A 17,702-nucleotide genomic window follows, 5' to 3' on the forward strand; every position below is an offset into this window, starting at 1 on the left:
ATCTATCTATCTATCTATCTATCTATCTATCTATCTATCTATCTATCTATCTATCTATCTATCTAAGACTTGTATCCCGCCCTTCCCACAAGTGGCTCAGGGCGGCTTCCAGCAATTGATCAACATAAAAATTAAACAATATTTAAATATATAAACCATATATATATAAATATATAACTATATAAACCATATATAAACTATCACATATATATAACATATAAACTATCATATTTATATATAAATATATAAACCATATATAAACTATCACATGTAAAGGGACCGCACATCTTTTAAATGCCTTCTTTCCATAGGAAATGATGGATAGGGGCTTCTTTGGGGGCTCATAGAATTGGACATAAGAACATAAGAACATAAGAGAAGCCATGTTAGATCAGGCCAATGGCCCATCCAGTCCAACATTCTGTGTCACACAGCGGCCAAATATATATATACACACACACACACACACTGTGGCTAATAGCCACTGATGGACCTCTGCTCCATATTCTTATCTAACCCCTTCTTGAAGGTGGCTATGCTTGTGGACGCCACCACCTCCTGTGGCAGTGAATTCCACATGTTAATCACCCTTTGGGTGAAGAAGTACTTCCTTTTATCCGTTTTAACCTGTCTGCTCAGCAATTTCATCGAATGCCCACGAGTTCTTGTATTGTGAGAAAGGGAGAAAAGTACTTCTTTCTCTACTTTCTCCATCCCATGCATTATCTTGTAAACTTCTATCATGTCACCCCCTGGTCCAGTCTTTTTGAAAGTTGGTGGGTGTTTTGAGGAGAGGCACGGGATGCTATGCGGAAAATTTGGCGCCTCTGCCTCAAAAAAACAGGCCCGCAGAGCCCCAGATACCCACGGATCAATTCTCCATTATCCCCTATGAGAATCGTCCTCCATAGGGAATATAACGGAGCGGCGCTGACAGACAGTCCCTCCCCTGCCGCCCCCCCCAGAAGTCCGTCGGCAGGGCCAGGATGCTGCCCACGTGTTCCCAGGGGCTGAGCGGCTGCTCACTTGGGGGGAGCGAGGGGGCTCCTGCTTGGGGTCACCCCCCCTGCAAAGGGCGTCTCCCCCTGGCCGAGGACTACAGCGCCCACAATGCCCCGCGCCGAGGCCGGAAGTGGCTGAGGACGGGCCGGAAGAGGAAGGAGGACGGGAGGAAATGACCCCCGGGCGGGAGCCCCTGTCCCGCTGAGCCTCCGACCGGGTCGCCGCCGCCCCCCCTCCTCGGTGGGTCCGAGGAGGAGGAGGGGAGGGGAGGGGTGGCTGCTCAGCCCCGCCCAGGGAGGCCCCGCCCCAGAGCCGGGCAGGGGAGGGGGTGGGGTCGCAGGGCTCTCAGCGGGGCCCTCCCAGCTCTCATGCCCCTTCAGCTGGTGCGTGGAGCAGAGAAGGTGTCTGCTCCCCCTTGCCCGCACAAGCTGGATAAAAGATGCCCCCTTCCGTTTTCCATGGGCCCAGACCCCCTGCTCTGGCAGGCTCTTTGAGCGCTGAGCTTGGCTTGCAAGTGTGCATATGGTCTGGCCTGTCACACGCAGGAGGACTCTCAGGGTAGAGGGGGTTTCTTTTTGAGGGGGGGGGTGAGTATTTTGTGTGTGCATAGTTGACCCCTAGTGGGACTTGGACATTTCAGACATTTCAGAGGCCCGCATCCCAGGCCTGGTATACCTTGGAGGTCTCCCATCCAAGTCCTTGCCGGGGTCGGCCTTTCTGGCGAGATCATTGGGCATGCAGCTGGGCTTATACCCAGGGCAGGGAAGAGAGACACCTGTGATTCCAGGCCTCACTGCCCTTTCTCTGTCCTTTCCAGGCTGGTGCCGTCTGCCTCCTGACCAGCCATGGCCCTGATCGAGGGTGTGGGGGATGAAGTGACGGTCCTCTTTGGCCTGCTGTCGGTGCTGCTGGTGCTGGTGCTGGCCTGGTTCTCGACGCACACAGTGGAGCGAGGGGACCCCGTCTTTGCGGCCACCCCCCCTCTGGCCCCCGGGCAGGCAGGAGGCGAGGGCCTGCAGGAGGACAGGCCAAGTGGGCAGGGGGCTGGGGTCAAGGAGGGAGACCCTGCAGGGGGGGCTGCAGCAGACAGGCCTGGCAGCCCTCGTGGGGACCTGCGACACAGAGCAGGCCTCAGCTCCCCAGAGCGACCCACAGGAGGCACCAGCTCTGAGAACTCCCCAGCAGACGACACCATCATCTTGCGACTGAAGTTCTTGAATGACACGGAGCGCCTGGCCCGGGTGCGCCCCGAGGACACCGTGGGAGGCCTTAAAAGGTGAGGCTCTGCACCTCAGCTGGCAGCGGGATTCTCTGCTGGGGCCACGGTGGGCGAGCCAGCCCTGGGGGTGCTCCGTCGTGCAAAAAGGTTGGGGCCACTGCTCTAGGCTGATCCTGCATGGGTGTCCTGTAGGAGTCTATGATACAGTCTATGTTTGTCTTGATGTAGCACATTCTCCTTTTGCTCATTTTATTGTCAGCTTATATTTTCCCAGAATCTGGTTTTTTTAATATAAGTTGATCCAAACAACATACAGTATTCCAATTCAGTATATATAAAGACATTAGAATTTTGTTTTCAGCCCCTTTTCATAATAATAATAATACTTGCCTTTTTCCCGCTGCTACTCAGAATTGACAGTTCATCTCATCTGTCCACCCTAATCTCATCCTGGTCAGTCAAACCCAGTTGGGACACCTGCAGAATCAGGAACTAAGTGGGCAGCCGTGTTGGTCTGAAGCAGTTGAACAAAATAGGAGTCAAGCTGCACCTTTAAGACCAACTTAGTTTTATCAGAAGGGAAGCTTTCGTGTGCTCTCAGCACACTTCATCAGACGAGGAATCTGGTACAGTGAGCAGAGCTGGTAAGCCTTCCAGCTCTGCTCACTGTGCCAGATTCCTTGTCTGATGAAGTGTTCTTAGAGCACACGAAAGCTGACGATCTTAATAAAACTAAGAATCGAACTGTTGCTGTTGTTGCCAGTCTCAGAGTCCTGAGATCAGTTGATCCCTGTTGCCATGGTAATCTGGACCTGGCAGCTCTCCAGATGTCGAGTTGCCAGTTCAGACCACCACTTACCCTTAGATGCTGGGGTGGGAAGTGGAATTTGAACCCTGACAGGGAGCCTGTGAAGCTAAGCAGAGAGCAGGCAGGTGAAGGGAAGCTTCAGTGTAACCAGCTAGGAAAGAGGACGTAGAAGAAGAGAAGAGATTGGATTTATACCTCAGACTGGCTTCCAATCTCCTTTTCCTTCCCCTCCCCACAACAGACACCCTGTGACTGAAGTAGGTGGGGCTGAGAGAGCTCTCCCATAACTGCTCTTGAGCAGAGCTGCTCCAGAAGAACGTGTGGCTGACCCAAGGTCACATCAGCAGCTGCATGTGGAGGAGGAGTGGGGAATGAAACCCAGTTCTCCCAGGTAAGAGTCTGCAAACAACAACTACACCAGACTGTAGCAACACCCCTGGGCCAAGGTTGGAAAGGCATCAGAGGCATAAGGAGAGTGTAGAGAAGCAGCATGGCCCCTAATCTGGAGTCGATCTGCCTCCTCCTCCACCTGAAGCCTGCTGGGTGACCTTGGGTCAGTCACGGTTCTCTCAGAGCTCTCTCAGCCTCACCAGCCTCACAAGGGGCCTGTTGTGGGGAGAGGAAGAAGTGTAAGTTTGAGACTCCATAAGTTAGAGAAAAAAGGGGTATAAAATCCTCCTTTTCTTCATGGCGTGGCCAGCAGTCTAGAGCTTCCACTTGCCTCCCCCCCCACATTGCTGCCATTTGGTGGGCCCCTTTGTCCTTCAGGGTATATTCTGGTCTAGAAAAGCTTCTGCTCTAGAGGAATAGTTTTGTGTGAATTGCCTGGAGGCTCCAGGAAGAGACCACTGGTAGAGTCTGAGCATTTCCTGCTCAAGGATACTGGTGCCCAGTGCCCCTGCACCCTGGCATCAAAAGAACGGCTGTCAGGAAGGTGTCAAGAAGGCTCCAGATAGATCACTGTGCCAGTCTTTTGCTTCCTGGAGAAAAGAGAATAAAAACATTCTAAATACTGGCAAATAAATACAGCAAACCAAAACAATCCTTTACAGCACCTTGAAAACTTAGTGTTGCTACCAGATTTCATCATAGCCTGGCTCTTTTATGTGCCATAGCCTCAGACATGAAAACATAAGAGAAGCCATGTTGGATCAGGCCAGTGGCCCATCCAGTCCAACACTCTCTGTCACATAAGAGAAGCCCTGTGGGATCAGGCCAGTGGCCCCTCCAGTCCAACACTCTGTGTCACATCAGAAGAGAAGCCCTGTTGGATCAGGCCAGTGGCCCATCCAGTCCAACACACTGTGTCACACAGTGGCCAAAGAAACCAGGTGCCATCAGTGGGGCCAGGACACTAGAAGCCCTCCCACTGTTGCCCCTCCCAAGCACCAAGACTACAGAGCATCACTGCCCCAGACAGAGAGTTCCAACAATACACTGTGGCTAATAACCACTGATGGACCTTTGCTCCATATTTTTATCCAATCCCCTCTTGAAGCTGTTTATGCTTATAGCCGCCGCTACCTCCTGTCGCCGTGAATCACCCAGGCCCTGCTTCATTGAGGCCTGGTTTTCTTTAGCGGGAACAAGCGGCTGAGAATCTCTAATCTGTTGGGTTCCAAAGCCTGGAGTTTTCTGCTTTAGGCCCCAGTGAAGAACTCATCTGGTATAGTTGCCTCATAAGACTGTCATCTGCATCAGGATCCATCTAGTCACACAGTGGCCACATCAGATTCAGGTGGGGTAGCTGTATTGGTCTGAAGCAGCAGAGCAGCGTTTCAGTTCAGTGGCACTGTAAAGGCCAACAAAGTTTTATTCAAGGTATAAGCTTACACATGTGCAAGCACACTTCTTCAAATCAGTTCTCTTAGTGGGCCAAGAGACAGGGCGCAGAGGCCAAGGCCTCAACTGATGTTGCCTCCTGGTTCGCTGGCTCTGAATATGGAGGCTCCTTTTAGTCACCATGGCGAGAAGCCACTGATGGACCTCCGTGAATAAGAACATAAGAGAAGCCATGTTGGATCAGGCCAATGGCCCATCAAGTCCAACACTCTGTGTCACACAGTGGCAAAAAATTTTATATACACACATACACTGTGGCTAATAGCCACTGATGGACCTGTGCTCCATATTTTTATCTAACCCCCTCTTGAAGGTGGCTATGCTTGTGGCCGCCACCACCTCCTGTGGCAGTGAATTCCACATGTTAATCACCCTTTGGGTGAAGAAGTACTTCCTTTTATCTGTTTTAACCTGTCTGCTCAGCAATTTCATCGAATGCCCACGAGTTCTTGTATTGTGAGAAAGGGAGAAAAGTACTTCTTTCTCTACTTTCTCCATCCCATGGATCTGCCTCGTCCCCTTTTAAAACTCTTGGTCATCATGAGCAACTCTGGGAATGAGCACAGTTGTGTTCCTCCTTGCCTGTCGCCTTCACTGGGTCCCTCGTTCTCTTCCTCCTTCCGCAGGGCCCACTTCCCAGGCCAGGAGCAGCTGGTGCGCCTGATCTACCAGGGACAATTGCTTCGGGACGATTCGCAGACCCTGAGTGGCCTGCACCTCACCCACAACAGTGTGTTGCACTGCCACATCCTGCAGCACCAATCACCGTCTGTGCCCAACAGTGCTCATGCCAACGCCACCAATGCGGATACTGCACACGCTGCCCTCAACGTGGGCAGCCTGATGGTGCCCCTCTTTGTGCTGATGCTGGGAGCTCTCTGGTATTTCCAGATGCAATACCGGCACGTGTTCACAGCCACAGCCACCACCTGCCTGGCGGGGCTCACCCTTGTCTTCAGCTTTGTGGCCTTTGCCGTGTACCGAAGATAGTGCCGGGGGGGGGGGGGGCAGAAAGCTCCAGCTCCATCTGGGCACAGGTGCCGGCTTGGTGGTCTTTCTGCCACAAGGGAGGAGGAGGGCAGCCCTGCAGCCGTCGGACTCTGGAATCCCTTCAGCCGCTTTGGAGCCTGCCTTGTGAACGTGGGCGACCTGGGGGCTACGAGCCGGCTGGTGGTGGGAGCCGCAGGTGGGGTCCTGCCCCCAAGGGCTGTGCCAGCCGGGAGGGGAGGGGAGCCACCATCCATCGGCCATGTGGGGAGGGGGGTGAACTGACAAATGCATATTTTAAAATTAAAGGCGGCGACTGTGAAGGAAAAGCGGCTTCTGTGGGTTTGTGGGGCGGGTCCTCCGAGGGTGCAGTTCCAGGGCCCCGCTCCGGGGGCGCCAGCGGGCAGGAAGCGGCGCGGCGGAAGTGGGGGGCGGGCCCCCGAGGCCTTCCGGAAGCAAGATGGCGGCCGGCGGGGGCTGAGGCGAGAGGCTGCCCTTCACTGCCCCCTCCCGCCATGCGCCGCCTCCCCCCGCCCCCCTTCTGCCGCCCGCCCGCCCCCGCCTTCGCCCGCGCCCTCGACGGTGGGTCCCCCGGGGGGGGAGGGAGGGGAGGGGGGCAGGGGACGCCCCCCCGGCACTGACCCCCCCCTCTGCCCCCCCCCGCAGGCTGGTTCCCCCGCCGCGCGCCCGGCCTCAGCCCCGCCGCCGTCGCCCTCGTCGCCCGATACCTCGCCCGGCACCGCCTCCGACGGCCCCCCCTCCTCGACGCCCTCGCCGACTTCCTGCGCCCCCGCGCCCCACACCTCCACACCAAGGTGGGTCTCCCCGCGGGGCTCAGAGAGGCTGCCCCCCCAACACCCTCTGCTGCAAGGGGGGCAGCCCTTCACCCCCCCCACCTCCTCTGTCCTGCAAGGGGGCAGACTCTGGGACAGCCCTTCACCCCCCCCTCCTCTGCTGCAAGGGGGGCAGCCCTTCACCCCCCCCCCACCTCCTCTCCTGCAAGGGGGCAGACTCTGGGACAGCCCTTCACCCCCCCACCTCCTCTGCTGCAAGGGGGCAGATTATGGGCCAGCCCTTCACCCCCCCCACCTCCTCTGCTGCAAGGGGGGCAGCCCTTCACCCACCCCCCACCTCCTCTCCTGCAAGGGGGCAGACTCTGGGACAGCCCTTCACCCCCCCACCTCCTCTGCTGCAAGGGGGCAGATTATGGGCCAGCCCTTCACCCCCCCCACCTCCTCTGCTGCAAGGGGGGCAGCCCTTCACCCACCCCCCACCTCCTCTCCTGCAAGGGGGCAGACTCTGGGACAGCCCTTCACCCCCCCACCTCCTCTGCTGCAAGGGGGGCAGCCCTTCACCCCCCCCACCTCCTCTGTCCTGCAAGGGGGCAGACTCTGGGACAGCCCTTCACCCCCCCCTCCTCTGCTGCAAGGGGGGCAGCCCTTCACCCCCCCCCCACCTCCTCTCCTGCAAGGGGGCAGACTCTGGGACAGCCCTTCACCCCCCCACCTCCTCTGCTGCAAGGGGGCAGATTATGGGCCAGCCCTTCACCCCCCCCACCTCCTCTGCTGCAAGGGGGGCAGCCCTTCACCCACCCCCCACCTCCTCTCCTGCAAGGGGGCAGACTCTGGGACAGCCCTTCACCCCCCCCTCCTCTGCTGCAAGGGGGGCAGCCCTTCACCCCCCCCCCACCTCCTCTCCTGCAAGGGGGCAGACTCTGGGACAGCCCTTCACCCCCCCACCTCCTCTGCTGCAAGGGGGGCAGCCCTTCACCCCCCCCACCTCCTCTGTCCTGCAAGGGGGCAGACTCTGGGACAGCCCTTCACCCCCCCCTCCTCTGCTGCAAGGGGGGCAGCCCTTCACCCCCCCCCCACCTCCTCTCCTGCAAGGGGGCAGACTCTGGGACAGCCCTTCACCCCCCCACCTCCTCTGCTGCAAGGGGGCAGATTATGGGCCAGCCCTTCACCCCCCCCACCTCCTCTGCTGCAAGGGGGGCAGCCCTTCACCCACCCCCCACCTCCTCTCCTGCAAGGGGGCAGACTCTGGGACAGCCCTTCACCCCCCCACCTCCTCTGCTGCAAGGGGGGCAGCCCTTCACCCCCCCCCCCACCTCCTCTGTCCTGCAAGGGGGCAGACTCTGGGACAGCCCTTCACCCCCCCACCTCCTCTGCTGCAAGGGGGCAGATTATGGGCCAGCCCTTCACCCCCCCCCCACCTCCTCTCCTGCAAGGGGGCAGACTCTGGGACAGCCCTTCACCCCCCCCACCTCCTCTGCTGCAAGGGGGGCAGCCCTTCACCCCCCCCCCACCTCCTCTCCTGCAAGGGGGCAGACTCTGGGACAGCCCTTCACCCCCCCACCTCCTCTGCTGCAAGGGGGCAGATTATGGGCCAGCCCTTCACCCCCCCCACCTCCTCTGCTGCAAGGGGGGCAGCCCTTCACCCACCCCCCACCTCCTCTCCTGCAAGGGGGCAGACTCTGGGACAGCCCTTCACCCCCCCACCTCCTCTGCTGCAAGGGGGGCAGCCCTTCACCCCCCCCACCTCCTCTGTCCTGCAAGGGGGCAGACTCTGGGACAGCCCTTCACCCCCCCCACCTCCTCTGCTGCAAGGGGGCAGATTATGGGCCAGCCCTTCACCCCCCCCACCTCCTCTCCTGCAAGGGGGCAGACTCTGGGACAGCCCTTCACCCCCCCCACCTCCTCTGCTGCAAGGGGGGCAGCCCTTCACCCCCCCCCACCTCCTCTGTCCTGCAAGGGGGCAGACTCTGGGACAGCCCTTCACCCCCCCACCTCCTCTGCTGCAAGGGGGGCAGCCCTTCACCCACCCCCCACCTCCTCTCCTGCAAGGGGGCAGACTCTGGGACAGCCCTTCACCCCCCCACCTCCTCTGCTGCAAGGGGGGCAGCCCTTCACCCACCCCCCACCTCCTCTCCTGCAAGGGGGCAGACTCTGGGACAGCCCTTCACCCCCCCACCTCCTCTGCTGCAAGGGGGGCAGCCCTTCACCCACCCCCCACCTCCTCTGCTGCAAGGGGGCAGATTATGGGCCAGCCCTTCACCCCCCCCCACCTCCTCTGCTGCAAGGGGGGCAGCCCTTCACCCACCCCCCACCTCCTCTCCTGCAAGGGGGCAGACTCTGGGACAGCCCTTCACCCCCCCACCTCCTCTGCTGCAAGGGGGGCAGCCCTTCACCCCCCCCCACCTCCTCTGTCCTGCAAGGGGGCAGACTCTGGGACAGCCCTTCACCCCCCCGCCTCCTCTGCTGCAAGGGGGCAGATTATGGGCCAGCCCTTCACCCCCCCCCCCACCTCCTCTCCTGCAAGGGGGCAGACTCTGGGACAGCCCTTCACCCCCCCACCTCCTCTGCTGCAAGGGGGGCAGCCCTTCACCCCCCCCCCCACCTCCTCTGTCCTGCAAGGGGGCAGACTCTGGGACAGCCCTTCACCCCCCCACCTCCTCTGCTGCAAGGGGGCAGATTATGGGCCAGCCCTTCACCCCCCCCCACCTCCTCTCCTGCAAGGGGGCAGACTCTGGGACAGCCCTTCACCCCCCCCCCACCTCCTCTGTCCTGCAAGGGGGCAGACTCTGGGACAGCCCTTCACCCCCCCACCTCCTCTGCTGCAAGGGGGGCAGCCCTTCACCCACCCCCCACCTCCTCTCCTGCAAGGGGGCAGACTCTGGGACAGCCCTTCACCCCCCCACCTCCTCTGCTGCAAGGGGGGCAGCCCTTCACCCACCCCCCACCTCCTCTGCTGCAAGGGGGCAGATTATGGGCCAGCCCTTCACCCCCCCCCACCTCCTCTGCTGCAAGGGGGGCAGCCCTTCACCCACCCCCCACCTCCTCTCCTGCAAGGGGGCAGACTCTGGGACAGCCCTTCACCCCCCCACCTCCTCTGCTGCAAGGGGGGCAGCCCTTCACCCCCCCCCACCTCCTCTGTCCTGCAAGGGGGCAGACTCTGGGACAGCCCTTCACCCCCCCACCTCCTCTGCTGCAAGGGGGCAGATTATGGGCCAGCCCTTCACCCCCCCCCACCTCCTCTCCTGCAAGGGGGCAGACTCTGGGACAGCCCTTCACCCCCCCACCTCCTCTGCTGCAAGGGGGGCAGCCCTTCACCCCCCCCCACCTCCTCTGTCCTGCAAGGGGGCAGACTCTGGGACAGCCCTTCACCCCCCCACCTCCTCTGCTGCAAGGGGGGCAGCCCTTCACCCACCCCCCACCTCCTCTCCTGCAAGGGGGCAGACTCTGGGACAGCCCTTCACCCCCCCACCTCCTCTGCTGCAAGGGGGGCAGCCCTTCACCCCCCCCCACCTCCTCTGTCCTGCAAGGGGGCAGACTCTGGGACAGCCCTTCACCCCCCCACCTCCTCTGCTGCAAGGGGGCAGATTATGGGCCAGCCCTTCACCCCCCCCACCTCCTCTGCTGCAAGGGGGGCAGCCCTTCACCCACCCCCCACCTCCTCTCCTGCAAGGGGGGCAGACTCTGGGACAGCCCTTCACCCCCCCACCTCCTCTGCTGCAAGGGGGGCAGCCCTTCACCCCCCCCCCCACCTCCTCTGTCCTGCAAGGGGGGCAGACTCTGGGACAGCCCTTCACCCCCCCCTCCTCTGCTGCAAGGGGGGCAGCCCTTCACCCACCCCCCACCTCCTCTGCTGCAAGGGGGCAGATTATGGGCCAGCCCTTCACCCCCCCCCACCTCCTCTGCTGCAAGGGGGGCAGCCCTTCACCCACCCCCCACCTCCTCTCCTGCAAGGGGGCAGACTCTGGGACAGCCCTTCACCCCCCCACCTCCTCTGCTGCAAGGGGGGCAGCCCTTCACCCCCCCCCACCTCCTCTGTCCTGCAAGGGGGCAGACTCTGGGACAGCCCTTCACCCCCCCACCTCCTCTGCTGCAAGGGGGCAGATTATGGGCCAGCCCTTCACCCCCCCCCACCTCCTCTCCTGCAAGGGGGCAGACTCTGGGACAGCCCTTCACCCCCCCCCCCCACCTCCTCTGTCCTGCAAGGGGGCAGACTCTGGGACAGCCCTTCACCCCCCCACCTCCTCTGCTGCAAGGGGGGCAGCCCTTCACCCACCCCCCACCTCCTCTCCTGCAAGGGGGCAGACTCTGGGACAGCCCTTCACCCCCCCACCTCCTCTGCTGCAAGGGGGGCAGCCCTTCACCCACCCCCCACCTCCTCTCCTGCAAGGGGGCAGACTCTGGGACAGCCCTTCACCCCCCACCTCCTCTGCTGCAAGGGGGGCAGCCCTTCACCCACCCCCCACCTCCTCTGCTGCAAGGGGGCAGATTATGGGCCAGCCCTTCACCCCCCCACCTCCTCTGCTGCAAGGGGGGCAGCCCTTCACCCACCCCCCACCTCCTCTCCTGCAAGGGGGCAGACTCTGGGACAGCCCTTCACCCCCCCACCTCCTCTGCTGCAAGGGGGGCAGCCCTTCACCCCCCCCACCTCCTCTGTCCTGCAAGGGGGCAGACTCTGGGACAGCCCTTCACCCCCCCACCTCCTCTGCTGCAAGGGGGCAGATTATGGGCCAGCCCTTCACCCCCCCCCACCTCCTCTCCTGCAAGGGGGCAGACTCTGGGACAGCCCTTCACCCCCCCACCTCCTCTGCTGCAAGGGGGGCAGCCCTTCACCCCCCCCCCACCTCCTCTGTCCTGCAAGGGGGCAGACTCTGGGACAGCCCTTCACCCCCCCACCTCCTCTGCTGCAAGGGGGGCAGCCCTTCACCCACCCCCCACCTCCTCTCCTGCAAGGGGGCAGACTCTGGGACAGCCCTTCACCCCCCCACCTCCTCTGCTGCAAGGGGGGCAGCCCTTCACCCCCCCCACCTCCTCTGTCCTGCAAGGGGGCAGACTCTGGGACAGCCCTTCACCCCCCCACCTCCTCTGCTGCAAGGGGGCAGATTATGGGCCAGCCCTTCACCCCCCCCACCTCCTCTGCTGCAAGGGGGGCAGCCCTTCACCCACCCCCCACCTCCTCTCCTGCAAGGGGGCAGACTCTGGGACAGCCCTTCACCCCCCCACCTCCTCTGCTGCAAGGGGGGCAGCCCTTCACCCCCCCCCCACCTCCTCTGTCCTGCAAGGGGGCAGACTCTGGGACAGCCCTTCACCCCCCCACCTCCTCTGCTGCAAGGGGGGCAGCCCTTCACCCCCCCCACCTCCTCTGTCCTGCAAGGGGGGCAGACTCTGGGACAGCCCTTCACCCCCCCACCTCCTCTGCTGCAAGGGGGCAGATTATGGGCCAGCCCTTCACCCCCCCACCTCCTCTGCTGCAAGGGGGGCAGCCCTTCACCCACCCCCCACCTCCTCTGTCCTACAAGGGGGCAGACTCTGGGACAGCCCTTCACCCCCCCACCTCCTCTGCTGCAAGGGGGCAGATTATGGGCCAGCCCTTCACCCCCCCCACCTCCTCTGCTGCAAGGGGGGCAGCCCTTCACCCACCCCCCACCTCCTCTCCTGCAAGGGGGCAGACTCTGGGACAGCCCTTCACCCCCCCACCTCCTCTGCTGCAAGGGGGGCAGCCCTTCACCCCCCCCCCCACCTCCTCTGTCCTGCAAGGGGGCAGACTCTGGGACAGCCCTTCACCCCCCCCACCTCCTCTGCTGCAAGGGGGGCAGCCCTTCACCCACCCCCACCTCCTCTGTCCTGCAAGGGGGGCAGACTCTGGGACAGCCCTTCACCCCCCCACCTCCTCTGCTGCAAGGGGGGCAGACTCTGGGACAGCCCTTCACCCCCCCCCCACCTCCTCTGCTGCAAGGGGGGCAGACTCTGGGACAGCCCTTCACCTCCCACCTCCTCTGCTGCAAGGGGGGCAGACTCTGGGACAGCCCTTCACCCCCCCCCCCACCTCCTCTGCTGCAAGGGGGGCAGACTCTGGGCCAGCCCTTCATCCCCCCACCTCCTCTGCTGCAAGGGGGGCAGACTCTGGGACAGCCCTTCACCCCCCCACCTCCTCTGCTGCAAGGGGGGCAGACTCTGGGACAGCCCTTCACCCCCCCACCTCCTCTGCTGCAAGGGGGGCAGACTCTGGGCCAGCCCTTCACCCCCCACCTCCTCTGCTGCAAGGGGGCAGATTATGGGCCAGCCCTTCACCCCCCCCCCCCCCACCTCCTCTGCTGCAAGGGGGGCAGACTCTGGGACAGCCCTTCACCCCCCCCCCACGCCCTCTGCTGCAAGGGGGCAGATTATGGGCCAGCCCTTCACCCCCCCACACCTCCTCTGCTGCAAGGGGGGCAGACTCTGGGCCAGCCCTTCACCCCCCTCCCACCCCCCACCTCCTCTCTCCTGCAAGGGGTGGGGCAGACTCTGGAAATGTCTAGTGGGCAGGATATGAAGTGAACAGTGTGACAGGACTAGATGTACAAAAGCGACTGGCAGTGAGAATAGCGGGAGGTTGCCTAGGTCAATGCAGAGAGGGCCGGGATGGTCCTGAAGTTTTCGCTTGAGCCAGGCCTCCCTTTTGGTTCCCTGCTGCAGATGATCCAGAAGCTGGTCTTCCCCTTCAGCCGCACAAACTATCGGCCTTCCAACCACCTGGAGCTCTTCCCTCAGCTGGAGTCTGTGCTTCTGCAGAAGGCGTCTGCTTCTCCCCTGGCCACAGTCAACATCCTCATGTCCCTTGTCCAGCTGGGTCACTTCCCCTTGGCTGTCCTACACAAGGTCTTTTCTCCAGGCTTCCTGGACAACGTCACCAGTAAGTGTAGGAGGGAGGGGCAGAGCTACCTAGAATCACAGAGTTATAGGGGGCCTCCAGAGTCATCGTCCAGCCCCCAGCACAGTGCAGGGGACTTGCAAATACTTCCACACCCACTCCCAGTGACACCTGCAGGGCCCCTGACTATACTGGCCTGGAGAAAAGTTGCTGCCTGACCCCAAAGTATCAATCAGCATTTCCCTGGGTGTGTCTGAAAGGATCACGAGAAGGAAGCCCTGATGCAGCCCTTCCTGCCCTCCCTCTCATGATTGGCCCAAGTGCCCAGAATCAGCATTGCTGCCAGATGGCCTGTTCAAAAAGCTCCAAAGGCCGTGAGCCCACCACCTCAGCAAAGGCCCTTTCTGGTAGTGTGAAATCTCCAGACATTTGGAAGCCATAGGAGAAAAGGAGTTATTTGTGGGGGGAGGATGAAATGTTTCATGGTCTTTTGCATCAAACCTGAACTTTTAAAAATATATATTTATAATCCATTTTTCTCATTAACATCCAAGGCAAATTATGCAGTCAATACAATCAGCAGGGTGAGATACTTGGTAAGCAACATAATAGGAATAGGACTGTAGAAAATTAAGACAAAACATAAATAGTAACATACATTAAATGATAGCAGTTGTGTAATAGGATAGCACATTCAGCAACAGACTGTATATACTAGGCACAGCAGTAGAAGCCACAGTTCCTTTATCAAAGCATTATAACTATTGCATTATAATCGAACTCTATTGCTTTTATTAAAAGTTCTCTTGAACAATTCAGTTTTGCATAGCTTGTGAACTGTGGGGGCCGTCTGGCCATCAGGCAGGCTCTAGAGCACGGGTGGCCCGACTAGCTCGGAAGCCATATTGTATGACTCTCAAAGCTGCCACTGCTCAGTCAGCTAGCTTGGAGGGGGCATTTCTCTGTTTAAAACACTTCTCCAAGCCAAGTCAGCTGGCAGCTTGGAGAATGCATTTGAAGCTATTAAAGTTTCTTTCCATTTTCCCCTTCTTCCTCATTCCTTCCTCTCTTTCTTCCTCCCTCCCTTCCTTGTTTTTTGACTCCAGCATCTGATGTTGAAGCAAGTTGGACCACCCCTGCTGTACAGCAACATAAACTGCATCATTTACAACTTAGCGTATAAATTGTACTATTTGGCATGTTTGTGGAGTTTAGAAGTATAAAAACTGAAAATGTACACAAGAGATTGTATTTTATTCTTTGTCACCTGAGAGGCAGGAAAAAATAAAAACTGATTCTGTAGAGGTCCAAAGAAAGTGTATTATTTGGACAAAATCTCTCTCATGCAGGATTACCACCGTGTTTGGATATTAAGCTAAATTTAATAACATTGAAAACAGTTCTCATTGATCACATATTAATTGTTGCTAAAATTATTTAAATTTAAACAAAAGAAAATTTCCTGAAAATATATAAATCTACATTATAAGAGGGTTCCCCGCCCAAAGCTCACCAAACTTTCCAGTTTTTCTACTGGAAAAGTTGAAAAATTCATCAGTTTTTCATGGTCTACATTTTTAGAGTAAGAAGTTATTTTATTCTAAAAGAGGAAATATCTCAAAGGAGTTTTTTAACCCCCCGCCCCCTTCCCCCGAATGTTTAGTTTTTCCAGTCAGGAAAAAATGGGAGTGGGGGTCCTCTGGAGAGAAATGCATCCCCCTTGCTGGCAGCGGGGCTGACTTCTGCTCCTGCACCTCTCTCTTCACAGGCAGCCCCTGTGGGTTGATCGTGCGCCGCTACCTCTCTCTCCTGGATGTGGCTGTGGCCCTGGAGGTCCAAGACTATGATGGGCCTCGCCTTGACCCCCGGTACTGTGTGTGCATGTTTGATGGCGCTCTCACTGCGGATGAGGCCAACCACAAATACAGGTGTGAGGGAGTGGTCATGTGCCCTCTCAGGGAGGGAGAGCTCAGTGGTTTAGGGCAGAGGGTTTCAGAGGGCAGCCAGGTGGGGCTGTGGTAGAGTCCAGCAGCAGCGTAGAGACCAGCCAGATTTCCCAGGGCAGGAGCTTTTGAGAGGCCAAACTCCCTTCGTCAGGTACAAGCAGGAACGGAGCAAGGCCTTCGGCCCTAGAAGGCCCCTTCTGTGAGTGGAGGCTGCAAGAGAAGACTGGGCAGAGGTCAAGTGGTCCAGAGGGGAAGGACTGGCCACTCTTGCAGGAACCCAGCCTTCCCATCCACCTTCAGAGGCCCTGCTTTGCCACCCCCAGAGGCTGGATGGGTGGCAAGCGCCCCAAGAGAGGAGGGAGGGAGGCCTTCTCAACTGCTGGATTCCCTTCCTCTCCCCCCCTCCACCCCGGGAGAGAGAGAGCTCTCCATCTATCTGGTTTTCCCTTTCTGACCTGGCCTGCTCTGCTGCCAGCCGTTCTGCCTGCCGTTCTCTTGCAGATTCACACTGTCTCTTCCTCCCGTGGACCTGTTTGGTTCTTTTGCTCATTTGTTTTTATGTATTTATGCATACTTTTATTCATCTTTTAATGTTTGCATTTATCACCTTGTGGGCCCTGAGTGGGGCGAGAAATGTTTTCACAAAATAACGTCTGTCAGAGAGAAGGGGAAGAGCTCACACCCTCCCCTGCCCCAGGCCCAGAGAGGTTTAGGCTCCTTAGGAAGTCCTGGAGTGGGGCTGGTCCTGCAGGAGGCTGCGCCCACTGTGTGCCCCCCCATGGCCAGAGGGAGGGGGGAGGCTTCTCACCCAGGCGGCTCTTATGACTGCCCTCTGCCCCTTTCCTTCCTCAGTTACAAGGGCCTCGTAGCAGAGGCTCTCCGGCAGCTTGTGGGGGAAGGCGGCTATCGGCAGAATGCGGTGGTGCCCCCAGGATACTGCGCAGGTGAGAGCCCTCTTGCCAGGACAGTGCTCTGGATCCTGTGGGCACTTGGGCATGGGGGAGGCCAGCAGGCGGCTTCATTGGGGCAGGATTCTGCCCAGGGGAGCTCCCTCCTTTGGCCTCATCCATGCCCTGAGGTTTTAGAATGGCTTCCTCTGATGGGGGGAGGGCGCTTGGAGGTCCCTCCTCACCCCACTGTCCTCCTGCCGGGCCTTGTCCTCTCTCCCTTTCTCCCTCTGCAGACTTTCTGCTCCAGATCTCCCTTTCGGGCTCTGCGGCTGCAGCCCCCCCGGAAGCCCCTGCCCTCCCGACCTTCACCTTGGCCACACCGAGTGGGACCCACTCCAGGCAGCAGTGGCTGAGCAGCCCCTTGACAGGAAGTCTTCTTGGGCTGGAGGGAAGCACCCCCCTGCTGGCCTCCCAGGAATCCGGCCCAGGCCCCGGTCACTCTCCAGTGGAACCTGCTGGCTGCACAGCTCAAGCTGCCCTCTGCTCGGGTACTGAGCCCCAGCAGGACCTGCCAGAGGAGAGAAGACTCCTTCTGGCCACCTCCCCCAGAGCAAGGCCTGGCCCAATGGAGGAGGAGAAGAAGGCCAGGGAAATCCACAGGTACTGCTGGGACCTTGAACCTTTAGCTCTTGGGGTTAATTGGCCATTCACGCCTCAGTTTCCTCCAGGCTCTCAGCTGCCTCCTCTCCTCTCCTGGTTAAATAATGGCTGCCCTTATCGCAGACGGCTCCCTTCTCTGTCTCCTCCCGCAGCATTGTGCTGTCCGTCAACGACAAATGGCATTACTGCCAGAATTCGGCTGTGCTGGTGGGCTCGAGAGCGATGCGTGACCGACACCTCCGCCTGCTGGGCTACCACCTGGTGCAGGTAAGGCGGGGCTTCCCCTCCCTCCCTCCTGAAGGGAAGGTGTCTCCTCTTGTGCTGCTGAGAGCCCTTGGGGGGAGGGGAGACTCTGGGGGCCGTGGCCCCACCCTCAGCAGCACAGGGGAGTGAATGTCGCTGCTGGCCTCTGTCCTCCTGTGAAACGCAGCTGCCCTACATGGACCTGGAGCGAGTGAGCGGTGTGGAGGGAGCCAAGCGGTACCTCTGCCAGAAACTAAGACAGCTGCCGGTCCCAGCGTGAGGCAGCGCTGCAGAAGGGCCGGTGTCCGGGGCGCAGGGGCAGCGGGGGCTGAGCATGCAGGGGAGCCCCTTGTTCCTGCCCCTCCCCCGGAAAGGAGGACTGCCTTGTGGGACTGGAAGAGGAGAGAAGGACGTTTGCAATAAAGTGGAGAATGGAGAAACTCCTGCCAGCTCTCCCTGTTGTT

The 17,702-nt window shown here is 59.7% G+C and overlaps 2 protein-coding genes across 4 annotated transcripts in view; one reads left to right on the forward strand and one right to left on the reverse strand.

Moving 5' to 3' along the window:
* Window positions 1-17,702, reverse strand: part of LOC132578050 (arf-GAP with GTPase, ANK repeat and PH domain-containing protein 3-like) — a 403,463-nt gene that overhangs the window by 124,923 nt on the left and 260,838 nt on the right. The gene's annotated exons all lie outside the window — the stretch shown is intronic.
* On the forward strand, window positions 1,800-6,187 carry TMUB1 (transmembrane and ubiquitin like domain containing 1). The gene is made up of 2 exons (XM_060247881.1): window positions 1,800-2,278; window positions 5,498-6,187. Exons 1-2 carry the CDS (start codon window positions 1,848-1,850, stop codon window positions 5,859-5,861), a joined length of 795 nt encoding a protein of 264 aa, XP_060103864.1. The 5' UTR covers window positions 1,800-1,847; the 3' UTR covers window positions 5,862-6,187.

This window comes from Heteronotia binoei, chromosome 10 (genome assembly GCF_032191835.1).
Source record: "Heteronotia binoei isolate CCM8104 ecotype False Entrance Well chromosome 10, APGP_CSIRO_Hbin_v1, whole genome shotgun sequence".
Lineage (NCBI taxonomy): Eukaryota > Metazoa > Chordata > Lepidosauria > Squamata > Gekkonidae > Heteronotia > Heteronotia binoei.

Excerpts from the sequence above, each read along its gene's own strand:
- TMUB1 (XM_060247881.1), top strand. The coding sequence starts at position 1,848 with ATGGCCCTGATCGAGGGTGTGGGGGATGAAGTGACGGTCCTCTTTGGC. Across the intron at positions 2,279-5,497 it reads ACCGTGGGAGGCCTTAAAAG|GGCCCACTTCCCAGGCCAGG; the intron begins GTGAGGCTCTGC and ends CTCCTTCCGCAG.